Below are 18,115 nucleotides of genomic sequence, written 5' to 3'. Positions count from 1 at the left end.
GGGATTTACCCATACTTTCCTAACCTCAGGTGGGAAAAGAAAGAAATTAGCACCATTTTAGAGTTAAGAATTATTATTTTTTTGTCAGTACTGACCCACGCCTCTTTAAGAGGGAGTTTAATTCCTGGAGATAGGAAAGGTGGCAGAGAAATTTGGTTACACAATGGAACAATTCTTCTTCAGGATATGTCTCCTTATCCGGTATGTCTCTAAAAGAATAAACCAGAGCCTCAACACCCGGAGTACGTGCATCTTCCACATCCACCTCTCCTAAGGGCTAAAACACACTACCCGGCTTTTGCCGGCCGGGAAAAAGCCGGCCGGCTTTTTCCCGTGCCGGCCGGCTTTTTCCCGTGCCGGCATTTTAGTTAAGATCCCTTCACACTGCACGGCCCCGGCCCGGCTGCCGGGTTGCAGCCGGGTCTCACCACTGGTAGGTCCGGCTGCCGGGCGGCCACCGGGCCGTCTTTGCAGCCAGTAAACCGTGTGTGTGAAGGGGAGCTTTCACACACAACGGTTTTTTCTCAAGCCGTGTCTGGTGCTGCGCATGCACACAGCATCACACACGGCTCAAAGCCGTCCTGTGTGACAGACACTGCCGGTTTCTCCCGGATGGCAAAAAGCCGGCCAAAGTTTGTCTGGCTTTTTGCCATCCGGGAAAAACCGGAGTGTGTTACAGCCCTCAGCCAGATCTGGTATATCAGTATCAGATAGAGACTGGAGCACCTGTGCGTGCATTTATGAGAGACTACCAGGGGGGCTGAAGACCCTGCCTGCAGTCAGCAGCCCTGATTTTAAAAAAATCATCCACAATTTTTTATTTTTTTTTAAGAGGCTACTTTTCTTGTCTGGCAGTAACCAGCTCTGTATTAATACTTGTAATCATTTCTTGAAATGATTCTAACCACTCAGGCACTTGTACATTCCCACCCTGTGAAGGTAGAAAACACGAAGAACATAGGAGTTGCATGAGGGATATACAGACTTTATACCAGCCTTCTGTTTCATCAGAAATGCACACAGTACAGTGATATAACACAGGTCAGTGAAATAACACCGGAAACCCGAGACAGTCGGAATGGAGTGACACAGAGAGGAATGAGACCAGCACACTATACCAAGTCAAAGCAGCATTCTGCTGGGTATAAATCAGAGCCTTAGAAGGCGGATTGTGGTAAATTAACCTATATGCTCGCCCCTTATATAAAAACCCTGTATCAGTACAATTGTGATTTATCAGGGTCTGTGGAGGAGCAGCGCTTGCATGCATCCTGGAGGTCAGCAGAGCCTGGAAATGGCGCCTTTCAGTGTCTGGTCCCACTGTCCGGGAAGCCCCACCCCCTCAATGGCGCGCGGTCCCTCACAGTTTATACTGGCTGTATTTTTGAAATATGTGTAAAATAAGGAGTTTAATAAACCCCTTTACCTCAGCGCCAGTCTGGGGTCCGCAGCTCGTAGCCAGGTGACCGACGCGCCGTTATGCCGCCATGTTCACCGGGATCCACTAACCAGGAACCCGCTGTCTAATCACCGCACCGCGTCTTTGGCATGTTAGGGGTGGCGGCATGCTGCCGGCGTGGGCGCACACCCTGGGGGTATAAGACACAACGCCTCAGGAGCTCAGAGTCCTGTCAGCAGGGATACAAACCATTAACTCTATAGGAGGTTGGTTCGGTCCCCCCCTAAGTCCCACGACGCAGGCAGACTGGGTGCCAACCAGCGCTGCCTGAAATAACAAACTAAATAAAAAAGTTCTGAAGAAAACTCTGGAGCTCCAGAGGAATGCACCCGGCTCCTTGGGCACATTTTCCTAAACAGAGTCTGTTGGGAGGGGCATAGAGGGGAGGAGCCAGCACACACTAATGTTTTCTTAAAGTGCCAGGCTCCAATGGACCCGATCTATACCCCATGGTACTAATGTCATCCCAGTATCCACTAGGACGTTAGAGAAAATAGCTTACCTAATTTATTTATTCTATCCAACATTTTTTTTTTTTTTTTTTAAGATTGCCCTATAAGAATATATTTTATTTTTACCGTTTTCAATTACTCATGTACTAGTGAGTGCTGTGACACGGGTGCGCACAGCCGCTGGCGCCAACATTACTGTTACGTTGTTTCATCATTTTGACGGGCGGGCAACTAGTGATTAGATCAAGTCTTCCAGAGCGTCTCACCTGCGCAGCTACTGGCAGCAAAACCGATCCTGCTCTCCGCTCTGTCAAAGATGACGTAGAATCCTTCCATGACGGTGGCTCCAATGACCAGGGCGTTGGGCGATGACGAGATGCCGAAGCGATAACAATTCAGATCCCCGCGGAATGTCACCACCGACTGGATGTACAACTAGAGGGAACAAACAAGAAGATGCTTAGAAAAGTGTGTCACTAATAAATATACGTATATATACACACACACACACACACATAGGTTTAGCATCTCTTATCCAGAATGCTTGGGACCAGAGGTATTCTGGATATCGGATTTTTCCGTATTTTGGAATAATTGCATATCATTATGAGATATCATGGAGATAGGACCCAAGTCTAAGCACAGAATGCTTTTATGTTTCATATACACCTTATACACACAGCCTGAAGGTCATTTTAGACAATATTTTTAATATCCTATCGTATTAAACAAAGTGTCTGTACATTGAGCCATCAGAAACCAAATGTTTCACTATCTCACTCTCTCAAAAAATTCAGTATTTCTGAATATTTGGATATGAGATACTTAACCTGTATATACACATATACAAACACACACAGTAAATAAAATAAGAATTTACTTACCGATAATTCTATTTCTCGGAGTCCGTAGTGGATGCTGGGGTTCCTGAAAGGACCATGGGGAATAGCGGCTCCGCAGGAGACAGGGCACAAAAAAGTAAAGCTTTACTAGGTCAGGTGGTGTGCACTGGCTCCTCCCCCTATGACCCTCCTCCAGACTCCAGTTAGGTACTGTGCCCGGACGAGCATACACAATAAGGGAGGCATTTTGAATCCCGGGTAAGACTCATACCAGCCACACCAATCACACCGTACAACTTGTGATCTAAACCCAGTTAACAGTATGACAACAGAAAGGGCCTCTTAAAGATGGCTCCTTAACAATAACCCGAATTAGTTAACAATAACTATGTACAAGTATTGCAGATAATCCGCACTTGGGATGGGCGCCCAGCATCCACTACGGACTCCGAGAAATAGAATTATCGGTAAGTAAATTCTTATTTTCTCTATCGTCCTAAGTGGATGCTGGGGTTCCTGAAAGGACCATGGGGATTATACCAAAGCTCCCAAACGGGCGGGAGAGTGCGGATGACTCTGCAGCACCGAATGAGAGAACTCCAGGTCCTCCTTTGCCAGGGTATCAAATTTGTAAAATTTTACAAACGTGTTCTCCCCCGACCACGTAGCTGCTCGGCAGAGTTGTAATGCCGAGACCCCTCGGGCAGCCGCCCAAGATGAGCCCACCTTCCTTGTGGAGTGGGCTTTTACAGTTTTAGGCTGTGGCAGGCCTGCCACAGAATGTGCAAGTTGAATTGTGTTACAAATCCAACGAGCAATCGACTGCTTAGAAGCAGGTGCGCCCAACTTGTTGGGTGCATACAATATAAACAGCGAGTCAGATTTTCTGACTCCAGCCGTCCTTGCAATGTATATTTTTAAGGCTCTGACAACGTCCAACAACTTGGAGTCCTCCAAGTCGCTAGTGGCCGCAGGCACCACAATAGGTTGGTTCAGATGAAATGCTGATACCACTTTAGGGAGAAAATGCGGACGAGTCCGCAGTTCTGCCCTATCCGAATGGAAGATTAGATAAGGACTTTTATAAGATAAAGCCGCCAATTCAGATACTCTCCTGGCAGAGGCCAGGGCTAGTAACATAGTCACTTTCAATGTGAGATATTTCAAATCCACCTTTTTCAATGGTTCAAACCAATGGGATTTGAGGAAATCTAAAACTACATTTAGATCCCACGGTGCCACCGGAGGCACCACAGGAGGCTGTATATGCAGTACTCCCTTGACAAAAGTCTGGACCTCAGGGACAGAGGCCAATTCTTTTTGGAAGAATATTGACAGGGCCGAAATTTGAACCTTAATGGATCCCAATTTGAGACCCATAGATAATCCTGATTGCAGGAAATGTAGGAAACGACCCAGTTGGAATTCCTCCGTCGGAACCTTCCGATCCTCGCACCACGCTACATATTTTCGCCAAATGCGGTGATAATGTTTCACGGTGACTTCCTTCCGTGCCTTAATCAAGGTAGGAATGACTTCTTCTGGAATGCCTTTCCCTTTTAGGATCTGGCGTTCAACCGCCATGCCGTCAAACGCAGCCGCGGTAAGTCTTGAAAAAGACAGGGACCCTGCTGTAGCAGGTCCCTTCTCAGAGGTAGAGGCCACGGTTCGTCCGTGAGCATCTCTTGAAGTTCCGGATACCAAGTCCTTCTCGGCCAATCCGGAACCACTAGTATTGTTCTTACTCTTCTTTGCCGTATGATCTTCAATACCTTTGGTATGAGCGGCAGAGGAGGAAACACATACACTGACTGGTACACCCAAGGAGTTACCAGTGCGTCCACAGCTATTGCCTGTGGATCTCTTGACCTGGCGCAATATTTGTCCAGTTTCTTGTTGAGGCGAGACGCCATCATGTCTACAATTGGTCTTTCCCAACGGTCTATTAACATGTTGAAGACTTCTGGATGTAGACCCCACTCTCCCGGATGAAGATCGTGTCTGCTGAGGAAGTCTGCTTCCCAGTTGTCCACGCCCGGGATGAACACTGCTGACAGTGCTATCACGTGATTCTCCGCCCAGCGAAGAATCTTGGCAGCTTCTGCCATTGCACTCCTGCTTCTTGTGCCGCCCTGCCTGTTTACATGGGCGACCGCCGTGATGTTGTCCGACTGAATCAACACCGGCTTTCCTTGCAGGAGAAGTTCCGCCTGGCTTAGAGCATTGTAGATTGCTCTTAGTTCCAGAATGTTTATGTGAAGAGACTTTTCCAGACTCGTCCATACTCCCTGGAAGTTTCTTCCTTGTGTGACTGCTCCCCAGCCTCTCAGGCTGGCGTCCGTGGTCACCAGGATCCAATCCTGAATGCCGAATCTGCGGCCTTCTAATAGGTGAGCCTTCTGCAACCACCACAGAAGTGACACCCTTGTCTTTGGTGACAGGGTTATTCGCAGGTGCATCTGCAGATGCGACCCTGACCATTTGTCCAACAGATCCCTTTGGAATATTCTTGCATGGAATCTGCCGAATGGAATTGCTTCGTAAGAAGCCACCATTTTTCCCAGGACTCTTGTGCATTGATGTACTGACACTTTTCCTGGTTTTAGGAGGTTCCTGACCAGATCGGATAACTCCTTGGCTTTTTCCTCTGGAAGGAAAACCTTTTTCTGAACCGTGTCCAGAATCATTCCTAGGAACAGCAGACGAGTTGTCGGGATTAAATGGGATTTTGGAATATTCAGAATCCACCCGTGTTGTCTTAGCACCTCTTGAGATAGTGCTAAAGCTGTCTCCAGCTGTTCTCTGGACCTTGCCCTTATTAGGAGATCGTCCAAGTATGGGATAACTAATACGCCTTTTCTTCGAAGAAGAATCATCATCTCGGCCATTACCTTGGTAAAGACCCGAGGCGCCGTGGACAATCCGAACGGCAGCGTCTGAAACTGATAGTGACAGTTTTGAACAATGAACCTGAGGTACCCCTGGTGTGCGGGGTAAATCGGAACGTGTAGATACGCATCCTTGATGTCCAAGGATACCATAAAGTCCCCTTCTTCCAGGTTCGCTATCACTGCTCTGAGTGACTCCATCTTGAACTTGAACTTTTTTATGTAGAGGTTCAAGGACTTCAGATTTAGAATAGGCCTTACCGAGCCATCCGGCTTCGGTACCACAAATAGAGTGGAATAATACCCCTTTCCTTGTTGTAATAGGGGTACTTTGACTATCACCTGCTGAGTGTAATTTTTGAGACGGCCCCCCACTGTCCCCGAGTCCGCTTGAGAGGCCCCAGCGTCATGCTGAGGTTTTTGCAGGAGCCGGGGAGGGCTTCTGTTCCTGGGAAGGAGCTGCCTGTTGGTGTCTCTTCCCTCTTCCTCTGCCTCGTGGCAGGTACGACAAGCCCTTTGCTCTCTTATTTTTGTAGGAGCGAAAAGGCTGCGGTTGAAAAGTCGGTGCCTTTCTCTGTTGGGGAGTGACTTGAGGTAAAAAAGTGGATTTCCCGGCAGTAGCCGTGGCCACCAAGTCTGATAGACCAACTCCAAATAACTCCTCCCCTTTATACGGCAAAACCTCCATGTGACGTTTTGAATCCGCATCGCCTGTCCACTGTCGTGTCCATAAGGCTCTTCTGGCTGAAATGGACATAGCACTCACCCGAGATGCCAGTGTGCAAATATCCCTCTGTGCATCACGCATATAGATAAATGCATCCTTTATTTGTTCTAACGACAGTAAAACATTGTCCCTATCTAGGGTATCAATATTTTCAATCAGGGATTCTGACCAAACTACTCCAGCACTGCACATCCAGGCAGTTGCTATAGCTGGTCGTAGTATAACACCTGCATGTGTGTATATATTCTTTTGAATAACTTCCATCTTTCTATCTGATGGATCCTTAAGTGCGGCCGTCTCAGGAGAGGGTAACGCCACTTGTTTGGATAAGCGTGTGAGCGCCTTGTCCACCTTAGGGGGTGTTTCCCAGCGCGCCCTAACCTCTGGCGGGAAAGGGTATAATGCCAATAACTTTTTTGAAATTATCAACTTTTTATCAGGAGCAACCCACGCTTCATCACACACGTCATTTAATTCTTCTGATTCAGGAAAAACTGTTTGTAGTTTTTTCACACCATACATAATACCCTGTTTTACGGTATCTGTAGTATCAGTTAAATGTAACGTCTCCTTCATTGCCAAAATCATATAACGTGTGGCCCTACTGGAAAATACGTTTGAATTTCTACCGTCGTCACTGGAATCAGTGCCCGTGTCTGGGTCTGTGTCGACCGACTGAGGCAAAGGGCGTTTTACAGCCCCTGACGGTGTTTGAGGCGCCTGGACAGGCATTAATTGATTGTCCGGCCGCCTCATGTCCTCCACTGACTGTTTAAGGGAAGATAAACCATCACGTAATTCCACAAATAAAGGCATCCATTCTGGTGTCGACCCCCTGGGGGGTGACATCTGCATATTTGGCAATTGCTCCGCCTCCACACCAATATCGTCCTCATACATGTCGACACCACGTACCGACACACACCGCAAACTCACAGGGAATGCTCTAATGAAGACAGGACCCACTAGCCCTTTTGGGGAGACAGAGGGAGAGTCTGCCAGCACACACCACAAAGCGCTATATATACAAGGGATATCCTTATATTAAGTGCTCCCTTATAGCTGCTTTAATATATATATATATAGCCATTAATGTGCCCCCCCTCTCTGTTTTACCCTGTTTCTGTAGTGCAGTGCAGGGGAGAGACCTGGGAGCCGTTCTGACCAGCGGAGCTGTGACAGAAAATGGCGCCGTGTGCTGAGGAGATAGGCCCCGCCCCTTTTTCGGCGGGTTCTTCTCCCGCTATTTTTCCAGTCAGGCAGGGGTTAAATATCTCCATATAGCCCCTATGGGCTATATGTGAGGTATTTTTAGCCTTGTATAAGGTTTATATTTGCCTCTCAGAGCGCCCCCCCCCAGCGCTCTGCACCCTCAGTGACTGCCCAGTGAAGTGTGCTGAGAGGAAAATGGCGCACAGCTGCAGTGCTGTGCGCTACCTTATGAAGACTGAGGAGTCTTCAGCCGCCGGTTTCCGGACCTCTTCACGCTTCAGCATCTGCAAGGGGGTCGGCGGCGCGGCTCCGGGACCGGACTCCACGGCTGGGCCTGTGTTCGATCCCTCTGGAGCTAATGGTGTCCAGTAGCCAAGCAGCAAATCCACTCTGCATGCAGGTGAGTTTACTACTTTCCCCCTAAGTCCCACGTTGCAGTGATCCTGTTGCCAGCAGGACTCACTGTAAAGAAAAAAACCTAAACTAAACTTTCTCTAAGCAGCTCTTTAGGAGAGCCACCTAGATTGCACCCTTCTCGTTCGGGCACAAAATCTAACTGGAGTCTGGAGGAGGGTCATAGGGGGAGGAGCCAGTGCACACCACCTGACCTAGTAAAGCTTTACTTTTTTGTGCCCTGTCTCCTGCGGAGCCGCTATTCCCCATGGTCCTTTCAGGAACCCCAGCATCCACTTAGGACGATAGAGAAATATACACACACATACATACATACATACATACATACATACTATATGTAGTCCGGGGCATGGTGCGTTCAGCATGAAATACACCAAACACACTAGTCATGTCAGCTGTCGGCAATCACAGTGTCAAGAAAACATCAATGTCAAAAACCTGGCCGTCGACATGTCATATCACACCCTACGCACATATTACACATACATTATATATATATATATATATATATATATATATACACACACACACACACACACACACACACACATATATACACACGCGCACACAGTATACATACATACATAATTTGTTCTTACATTTTTACACAGAAGGGTTAATGTGTACAAGGTAACTTCACTTTCATCACATTTTACGGAACAAAGGTTGTTGCTTGGAAAAGTGCCATCTTGTTTTTGTCTACACTGTTTGCACGCATCTATTACACAATTGTAACGCTGCTTGTAAGGACACAGCGTAACCACACACTGCGCACAGTACAACACCCTGCTTTACATGCAGCCAGGAACACTTCCTGAAGCCTTCTCTCAGGCTAGAGGAGGTGATAATTTACCTTATGTGTGGTAAATGTTCTCATCCTGTGGATCTATGGAGAGAGTATTGGGTGCGTGGAACGAGAGCAGCCACGTCTCTGAGTGAGGCACGTAATATGAACGCAGGTAAAGTGGAAGTGTATTAGGCCCAGATTTATCAAGCCTTGGAGACTGATAAATGGCACGGTGATAAAGTACTAACCAACCAGCTCCTTACTGCCTTGTTACAGGATGTGTTTGAAAAATGACAGTTAGGAGCTGATTGGCTGGTACTTTACCACCGTGCAATTCACCACTCTCCAAGGCATGATAAATCTGGACCCTAGTACAGAATAAGTATGGATGTGGCACAGACAGGAGCACCTACCTGCGGCTTCAGGGTCAGGCGGAAGGACATGCTGGAGTTGACGTCTCGCAGGTAAATGGACAGGTCGGGGAAGTAGACCCACGGCTCTTCCGTTTTCTCCCAACACGCCAGCTGTGAGCCCGTCCAAAACTCATTATTGAAATTCTGGATCTACAGGAAACAAAGTCAGACATGGATGTAAACAGAGTTATCACCGGTTTATGTCCACAACACCCCCCTGTAGTTTCTTCACATCAGATTTATCTCCCCTCTGCAAACACAATGTCTGCTCGGGATCATTAATCACTATGTAGAACTATTTTTTTTGCAACCTTGGCAAGCAACCCTTAGAAATTGCACAGGAATCCATGACAGCAGAAGCTTGGCTGCAAATAACCTGCTAGAAGCACACAAAAAAAACACAACTCACAAGACTTTAAACATTTTGCACCTCAATTACAGAACCCATTTGTGTGTATTGATAAAAGGATACTCTGCATTCATACATGTCATTTTAACCAACCTGCAGCAAAATAATCCTGTGTAATAAAAGGCTAACGCTGCTCATTTCCTCTATGGGGGAAAGTGTTTTGTGCGCCAGCGGCACTTAGAGCGCACAATTCAAGTGTTGCTCTGTTCGGGAGCTCTCAGTCACCAGTGCTGTCATTACGGTTATGTTGTTCCGCCATTCTGACTGTCTGATAACTAGTAAATAAAGAGAAATCTGCTCCCAGCTATCAGATAATCCCATAATCCATTTCTGTGCTTTTGTTTGTCAAAGGATAGAAAGTACACAGGCTTGTGTCACTGCCGGAACAGCAAACACACCGAGGCACAGGTTACAGGGAGCTGCACAGGCCCCGGCCTTTCCATCCCGGTCAGTACAGCACACACACCGAGGCACAGGTTACAGGGAGCTGCACAGGCCCCGGCCTTTCCATCCCGGCCAGTACAGCATACACACCGAGGCACAGGTCCCGGCCTTTCCATCCCGGCCAGTACAGCACACACAACCTGGGCACAGGTTACAGGGAGCTGCACAGGCCCCGGCCTTTCCATCCCGGCCAGTACAGCATACACACCGAGGCACAGGTCCCGGCCTTTCCATCCCGGCCAGTACAGCACACACAACCTGGCCATTTCCAAACATTACCTACATGCTCCACCATCTGCAAGCCGACCAGCAGCCAAAACAATGGCTCGTAATAAAAATAAGAATTTACTTACCGATAATTCTATTTCTCGTAGTCCGTAGTGGATGCTGGGGACTCCGTAAGGACCATGGGGAATAGCGGCTCCGCAGGAGTCTGGGCACAAAAGTAAAACTTTAGGACTACCTGGTGTGCACTGGCTCCTCCCCCCATGACCCTCCTCCAAGCCTCAGTTAGGATACTGTGCCCGGACGAGCGTACACAATAAGGAAGGATTTTGAATCCCGGGTAAGACTCATACCAGCCACACCAATCACACCGTATAACTTGTGATCTAAACCCAGTTAACAGCATGATAACAGAGGAGCCTCTAGAAAAGATGGCTGACTACAGCAATAACCCGATTTTTGGTAACAATAACTATGTACCAGTATTGCAGACAATCCGCACTTGGGATGGGCGCCCAGCATCCACTACGGACTACAAGAAATAGAATTATCGGTAAGTAAATTCTTATTTTCTCTGACGTCCTAGTGGATGCTGGGGACTCCGTAAGGACCATGGGGATTATACCAAAGCTCCCAAACGGGCGGGAGAGTGCGGATGACTCTGCAGCACCAAATGAGAGAACTCCAGGTCCTCCTCAGCCAGGGTATCAAATTTGTAGAATTTTACAAACGTATTTGCTCCTGACCAAGTAGCTGCTCGGCAAAGTTGTAAAGCCGAGACCCCTCGGGCAGCCGCCCAAGATGAGCCCACCTCCCTTGTGGAGTGGGCATTTACAGATTTTTGGCTGTGGCAGGCCTGCCACAGAATGTGCAAGCTGAATTGTACTACAAATCCAACGAGCAATAGTCTGCTTAGAAGCAGGAGCACCCAGCTTGTTGGGTGCATACAGGATAAACAGCGAGTCAGATTTTTTGACTCCAGCCGTCCTGGAAATAAATATTTTCAGGGCCCTGACAACGTCTAGCAACTTGGAGTCCTCCAAGTCCCTAGTAGCCGCAGGCACCACCATAGGTTGGTTCAGGTGAAACGCTGAAACCACCTTAGGGAGAAACTGAGGACGAGTCCTCAATTCCGCCCTGTCCGAATGGAAAATCAGATAAGGGCTTTTACAGGATAAAGCCGCCAATTCTGACACGCGCCTGGCCCAGGCCAGGGCCAACAGCATGACCACCTTCCATGTGAGATATTTTAACTCCACAGATTTAAGTGGTTCAAACCAATGTGACTTTTGGAACCCAAAAACTACATTGAGATCCCAAGGTGCCACTGGAGGCACAAAAGGAGGCTGTATATACAGTACCCCTTTTACAAACGTCTGAACTTCAGGGACTGAAGCTAATTCCTTTTGGAAGAAAATTGACAGGGCCGAAATTTGAACCTTAATGGACCCCAATTTCAGGCCCATAGACACTCCTGTTTGCAGGAAATGTAGGAATCGACCCAGTTGAAATTCCTCCGTCGGGCCTTACTGGCCTCGCACCACGCAACATATTTTCGCCAAATGCGGTGATAATGTTTTGCGGTTACATCCTTCCTGGCTTTGATCAGGATAGGGATGACTTCATCCGGAATGCCTTTTTCCTTCAGGATCCGGCGTTCAACCGCCATGCCGTCAAACGCAGCCGCGGTAAGTCTTGGAACAGACAGGGTCCTTGCTGGAGCAGGTCCCTTCTTAGAGGTAGAGGCCACGGATCCTCCGTGAGCATCTCTTGAAGTTCCGGTTACCAAATCCTTCTTGGCCAATCCGGAGCCACGAATATAGTGCTTACTCCTCTCCATCTTATAATTCTCAGTACCTTGTGTATGAGAGGCAGAGGATGGAACACATACACTGACCGGTACACCCACGGTGTTACCAGAGCGTCTGCTGAGGAAGTCTGCTTCCCAGTTGTCCATTCCCGGAATGAACACTGCTGACAGTGCTATCACATGATTTTCCGCCCAGCGAAGAATCCTTGCAGCTTCTGCCATTGCCCTCCTGCTTCTTGTGCCACCCTGTCTGTTTACGTGGGTGACTGCCGTGATGTTGTCCGACTGGATCAACACCGGCTGACCTTGAAGCAGAGGTCTTGCTAAGCTTAGAGCATTGTAAATGGCCCTTAGCTTCAGGATATTTATGTGAAGTGATGTCTCCAGGCTTGACCATAAGCCCTGGAAATTCCTTCCCTGTGTGACTGCTCCCCAGCCTCGCAGGCTGGCATCCGTGGTCACCAGGACCCAGTCCTGAATGCCGAATCTGCGGCCCTCTAGAAGATGAGCACTCTGCAACCACCACAGGAGGGACACCCTTGTCCTTGGTGACAGGGTTATCCGCTGATGCATCTGAAGATGCGACCCGGACCATTTGTCCAGCAGGTCCCACTGGAAAGTTCTTGCGTGGAATCTGCCGAATGGGATTGCTTCGTAGGAAGCCACCATTTTTCCCAGAACCCTTGTGCATTGATGCACTGAGACTTGGCTCGGTTTTAGGAGGTTCCTGACTAGCTCGGATAACTCCCTGGCTTTCTCCTCCGTGAGAAACACCTTTTTCTGGACTGTGTCAAGGATCATCCCTAGGAACAGAAGACGAGTCGTCGGAACCAGCTGCGATTTTGGAATATTGAGAATCCAACCGTGCTGCCGCAACACTACCTGAGATAGTGCTACACCGACCTCAAACTGTTCTCTGGATCTTACCCTTATCAGGAGATCGTCCAAGTAAGGGATAACTAAAACTCCCTTCCTTCGAAGGAGTATCATCATTTCGGCCGTTACCTTGGTAAAGACCCGGGGTGCCGTGGACCATCCAAACGGCAGCGTCTGAAACTGATAGTGACAGTTCTGTACCACAAACCCGAGGTACCCTTGGTGAGAAGGGTAAATTGGGACATGAAGGTAAGCATCCTTGATGTCCCGAGACATCATGTAGTCCCCTTCTTCCAGGTTCGCAATCACTGCTCTGAGTGACTCCATCTTGAATTTGAACCTCCGTATGTAAGTGTTCAAAGATTTTAGATTTAGAATCGGTCTCACCGAGCCGTCCGGCTTCGGTACCACAACAGTGTGGAATAATACCCCGTTCCCTGTTGCAGGAGGGGTACCTTGATTATCACCTGCTGGGAATACAGCTTGTGAATGGCTTCCAAAACTGCCTCCCTGTCAGAGGGAGACGTCGGTAAAGCCGACTTTAGGAAAACGGCGAGGGGGAGACGTCTCGAATTCCAATTTGTACCCCTGAGATATCACCTGAAGGATCCAGGGGTCTACTTGCGAGTGAGCCCACTGCGCGCTGAAATTCATTGAGACGGGCCCCCACCGTGCCTGAGTCTGCTTGTAAAGCCCCAGCGTCATGCTGAGGGCTTGGCAGAGGCGGGAGAGGGCTTCTGTTCCTGGGAACTGGCTGATTTCTGCAGCCTTTTTCCTCTCCCTCTGTCACGGGGCAGAAATGAGGAACCTTTTGCCCGCTTGCCCTTCTGGGAACGAAAGGACTGCGCCTGATAATACGGCGTCTTCTTATGTTGAGAGGCGACCTGGGGTACAAACGTGGATTTCCCAGCTGTTGCCGTGGCCACCAGGTCTGAAAGACCGACCCCAAATAACTCCTCCCCTTTATAAGGCAATACTTCCAAATGCCGTTTGGAATCCGCATCACCTGACCACTGTCGTGTCCATATAACCCTCTTCTGGCAGAAATGGACAACGCACTTACACTTGATGCCAGTCGGCAAATATTCCGCTGTGCATCACGCATATATAGAAATGCATCTTTTAAATGCTCTATAGGCAATAATATACTGTCCCTATCTAGGGTATCAATATTTTCAGTCAGGGAATCCGACCACGCCAACCCAGCACTGCACATCCAGGCTGAAGCGATTACTGGTCGCAGTATAACACCAGTATGTGTGTAAATACATTTTAGGATACCCTCCTGCTTTCTATCAGCAGGATCCTTAAGGGCGGCCATCTCAGGAGAGGGTAGAGCCCTTGTTCTTACATGCGTGTGAGCGCTTTACCCACCCTAGGGGGTGTTTCCCAACGCACCCTAACCTCTGGCGGGAAAGGATATAATGCCAACAACATTTTAGAAATTATCAGTTGTTATCGGGGGAAACCCACGCATCATCACACACCTCATTTAATTTCTCAGATTCAGGAAAACTACAGGTAGTTTTTCCTCACCAAACATAATACCCCTTTTTGGTGGTACTCGTATTATCAGAAATGTGTAAAACATTTTTCATTGCCTCAATCATGTAACGTGTGGCCCTACTGGAAGTCACATTTGTCTCTTCACCGTCGACACTGGAGTCAGTATCCGTGTCGGCGTCTGTATCTGCCATCTGAGGTAACGGGCGCTTTATAGCCCCTGACGGCCTATGAGACGTCTGGACAGGCACAAGGTGAGTAGCCGGCTGTCTCATGTCAACCACTGTCTTTTATACAGAGCTGACACTGTCACGTAATTCCTTCCAACAGTTCATCCACTCAGGTGTCGACCCCCTAGGGGGTGACATCACTATTACAGGCAATTTGCTCCGTCTCCACATCATTTTCCTCCTCATACATGTCGACACAAACGTACCGACACAGCACACACACAGGGAATGCTCTGATAGAGGACAGGACCCCACTAGCCCTTTGGGGAGACAGAGGGAGAGTTTGCCAGCACACACCAGAGCGCTATATATATATATATACAGGGATAACCTTATATAAGTGTTTTTCCCCTTATAGCTGCTGTATTTTTAATACTGCGCCTAATTAGTGCCCCCCTCTCTTTTTTAACCCTTTCTGTAGTGTAGTGACTGCAGGGGAGAGCCAGGGAGCTTCCCTCCAACGAAGCTGTGAGGGAAAATGGCGCCAGTGTGCTGAGGAGATAGGCTCCGCCCCCTTCTCGGCGGCCTTATCTCCCGTTTTTCTGTGTATTCTGGCAGGGGTTAAAATTCATCCATATAGCCCTGGGGGCTATATGTGATGTATTTTCGCCAGCCATGGTGTTTTTATTGCTGCTCAGGGCGCCCCCCCCCTAGCGCCCTGCACCCTCAGTGACCGAAGTGTGAAGTGTGCTGAGGAGCAATGGCGCACAGCTGCAGTGCTCTGCGCTACCTTGGTGAAGACAGGATGTCTTCTGCCGCCGATTTTCCGGACCTCTTCTTGCTTCTGGCTCTGTAAGGGGGCCGGCGGCGCGGCTCTGGGACCGGACTCCATGGCTGGGCCTGTGTTCGATCCCTCTGGAGCTAATGGTGTCCAGTAGCCTAAGAAGCCCAATCCACTCTGCACGCAGGTGAGTTCGCTTCTTCTCCCCTTAGTCCCTCGATGCAGTGAGCCTGTTGCCAGCAGGTCTCACTGAAAATAAAAAACCTAAAACTAAACTTTTCACTAAGCAGCTCAGGAGAGCCACCTAGTGTGCACCCTTCTCGTTCGGGCACAAAAATCTAACTGAGGCTTGGAGGAGGGTCATGGGGGGAGGAGCCAGTGCACACCAGGTAGTCCTAAAGTTTTACTTTTGTGCCCAGACTCCTGCGGAGCCGCTATTCCCCATGGTCCTTATGGAGTCCCCAGCATCCACTAGGACGTCAGAGAAATAGCTTTAAGCAGAGTTTATATTTGGTACGACTATGCCTAGAAAATTTATTTTACTTGTGTTAAAAATAAGTAAATAAATAAAAATAAATGGATGGAATTCAGGAATAAGCCAGATATTTATTGATTTCCCTAGTAGAGTCCAATAATAAGGTCATTTATTTCAAGAAGGTACAAAAGACGCCCTATGGGCGAGAATCACTCATGATGCCAATGTTCATTGAGATGGATAAACTTCTTGCTACTGCGCGGGCAAGAAAATCCTGTAGGCTCTGCTCACCACCGTCTCCGGTATCAGCCATCAGAGCTGCACCCGGATGTGCGCTGGGGACTGCGGAATGGGACGGCCAGCAGCGGGGAAAGCGGGTGAGATGGCCGCTGTGCGCCAAGATCTAGCGCTAATGTCCCCGGCACTGAGGGGCGCTCTCTTCCGGCCCTGCAGATGGAACTGGGTTTTAAGGATATCCTTAAAACCTGGACCTTTAGGGTGCCTTGAGGACCGCGTTTCGGAGCCTCTGACCTAGGCCCATCATATACACAGTCTATCTCAGCTGTAAGCGACTCACCAAAGACGTCTGAATAATGGCGTCCACCAGAGCGTTGAAGACCTTGTCTGGAAGTCGCAGGAGGGTCGTACCGCTGTCCACAATGGCTTTATCTGCGTTGAACTGGAAAACAGATATCATTGTTGGACAACGAATAACAGTCACAGCACATCGGCAGCAAAACTGCCCCATTTCACCATTGGCCGGTGATGGGAGATATACATAATTACAGTATATACTCGAGTATAAGTCGCCCCGAATATAAGCCGAGGCACCTAATTCTACCACAAAAACCTGGGAAAACTTATTGACTCGAGTATAAGCCTAGGGTGGGAAATGCAGCTCTAGCCGTACACAGCCCTCAGTGCCAGATATGCCCTCATACTGCCAGATATGCCCCCACAGTGCCAGATATGCCCACAGTGCCTGATGTGCCAGATATGCCCTCATGCTGCCAAATATGCCCCACAGTGCCAGATATGCCCTCATGCTGCCACATATGTCCCTCATGCTGCCACATATGCCCCTCATGCTGCCAGATATGCCCTCATGCTGCCAGATATGCCCCACAGTGCCAGATATGCCCTCATGCTGCCACATATGTCCCTCATGCTGCCACATATGCCCCTCATGCTGCCACATATGCCCCTCACGCTGCCACATATGCCCCTCACGCTGCCAGATAAGCCCCTCATGCTGCCACATATGTCCCTCAATGCTGCCTGTTGTGCCCTCATGCTGCCAGTTGTGCCCTCATGCTGCCACATATGTCCCTCAATGCTGCCACATATGTCCCTCAATGCTGCCACATATGTCCCTCAATGCTGCCCCTCAATGCTGCCACATATGTCCCTCAATGCTGCCAGTTGTGCCCTCATGCTGCCAGATATGTCCCCTCTTGCTGCCACATATGCCCCCTCATGCTGCCAGATATGCTCCCTCCCCAAGTGCCAGATATGCCCCACAGTGCTGTTACTTACCCCTCCGTCGATCCAGCGCTGTCTTCTGGAGGGACACGAAACGCACAGCACGCGCCTCTCCTGTGTCCCTCCTGCATCTTCGGCGGCCGCGGCGGGTCTATTAAAGGAAGTGCCGGTTCGTGATCAGAGGTCACGAACGGGTACTTCCTTTAATAGAACCGCCGCTGCTGCCGCCGGAGATGCAGGAGGGACACAGGAGAGCCGTGCGCTGTGCGCTCCGTGTCCCTCCTTCACACTGCTCTGCCTCTGCCTGTCACTGACTCGAGTATAAGCCGAGGTGGCTTTTTCAGCACAAAAAAAAGTGCTGAAAAAGTCGGCTTATACTCGAGTATATACGGTATATCATACAGCAGATTCCTATTCATTCCCCACAGGGCATTACAATCTGTTACACTCTAAGCCAATACTAATGGAAATGCTCAACGTCCTACAGCGATAACCAAAAACGGAAACAGCCCTCCCATTACCAATTCTTTTTATGGTCTTTTTTTAAAGGCCCATCCCCCCCCCATGTGCCAGGAAATGTTCCTTCTTTACCACTTCACAGTCCAGGCTTAACGTTATACCGCCAACTTCAAACTTGAGGACTTCCACTTGGTAATACCACTGCTCCGTGATCGGGGTGTACCAGACGTCACCCGTGTATAAACTGGGCTCAATGCCACCCATCACCTGGGAGAGAGAAACCAAAA

The 18,115-nt window shown here is 48.9% G+C and overlaps 1 protein-coding gene across 1 annotated transcript in view; it reads right to left on the bottom strand.

Annotated features, from left to right (window-relative positions):
• BACE2 (beta-secretase 2) overlaps positions 1 to 18,115 on the bottom strand; it is a 110,764-nt gene that overhangs the window by 19,428 nt on the left and 73,221 nt on the right. Inside the window, exons 5-8 of the mRNA XM_063956597.1 lie at positions 17,961 to 18,095; positions 16,465 to 16,566; positions 9,195 to 9,344; positions 2,178 to 2,346 (exon numbers count right to left, since the gene is read on the bottom strand). Of these exons, the coding sequence (XP_063812667.1) occupies positions 2,178 to 2,346; positions 9,195 to 9,344; positions 16,465 to 16,566; positions 17,961 to 18,095 (556 nt within the window). The remainder of the gene's footprint in view (positions 1 to 2,177; positions 2,347 to 9,194; positions 9,345 to 16,464; positions 16,567 to 17,960; positions 18,096 to 18,115) is intronic.

This window comes from Pseudophryne corroboree, chromosome 2 (genome assembly GCF_028390025.1).
Source record: "Pseudophryne corroboree isolate aPseCor3 chromosome 2, aPseCor3.hap2, whole genome shotgun sequence".
Taxonomy (NCBI): Eukaryota; Metazoa; Chordata; class Amphibia; order Anura; family Myobatrachidae; genus Pseudophryne; species Pseudophryne corroboree.
This window is presented reverse-complemented; position numbering and strand designations above follow the sequence as displayed.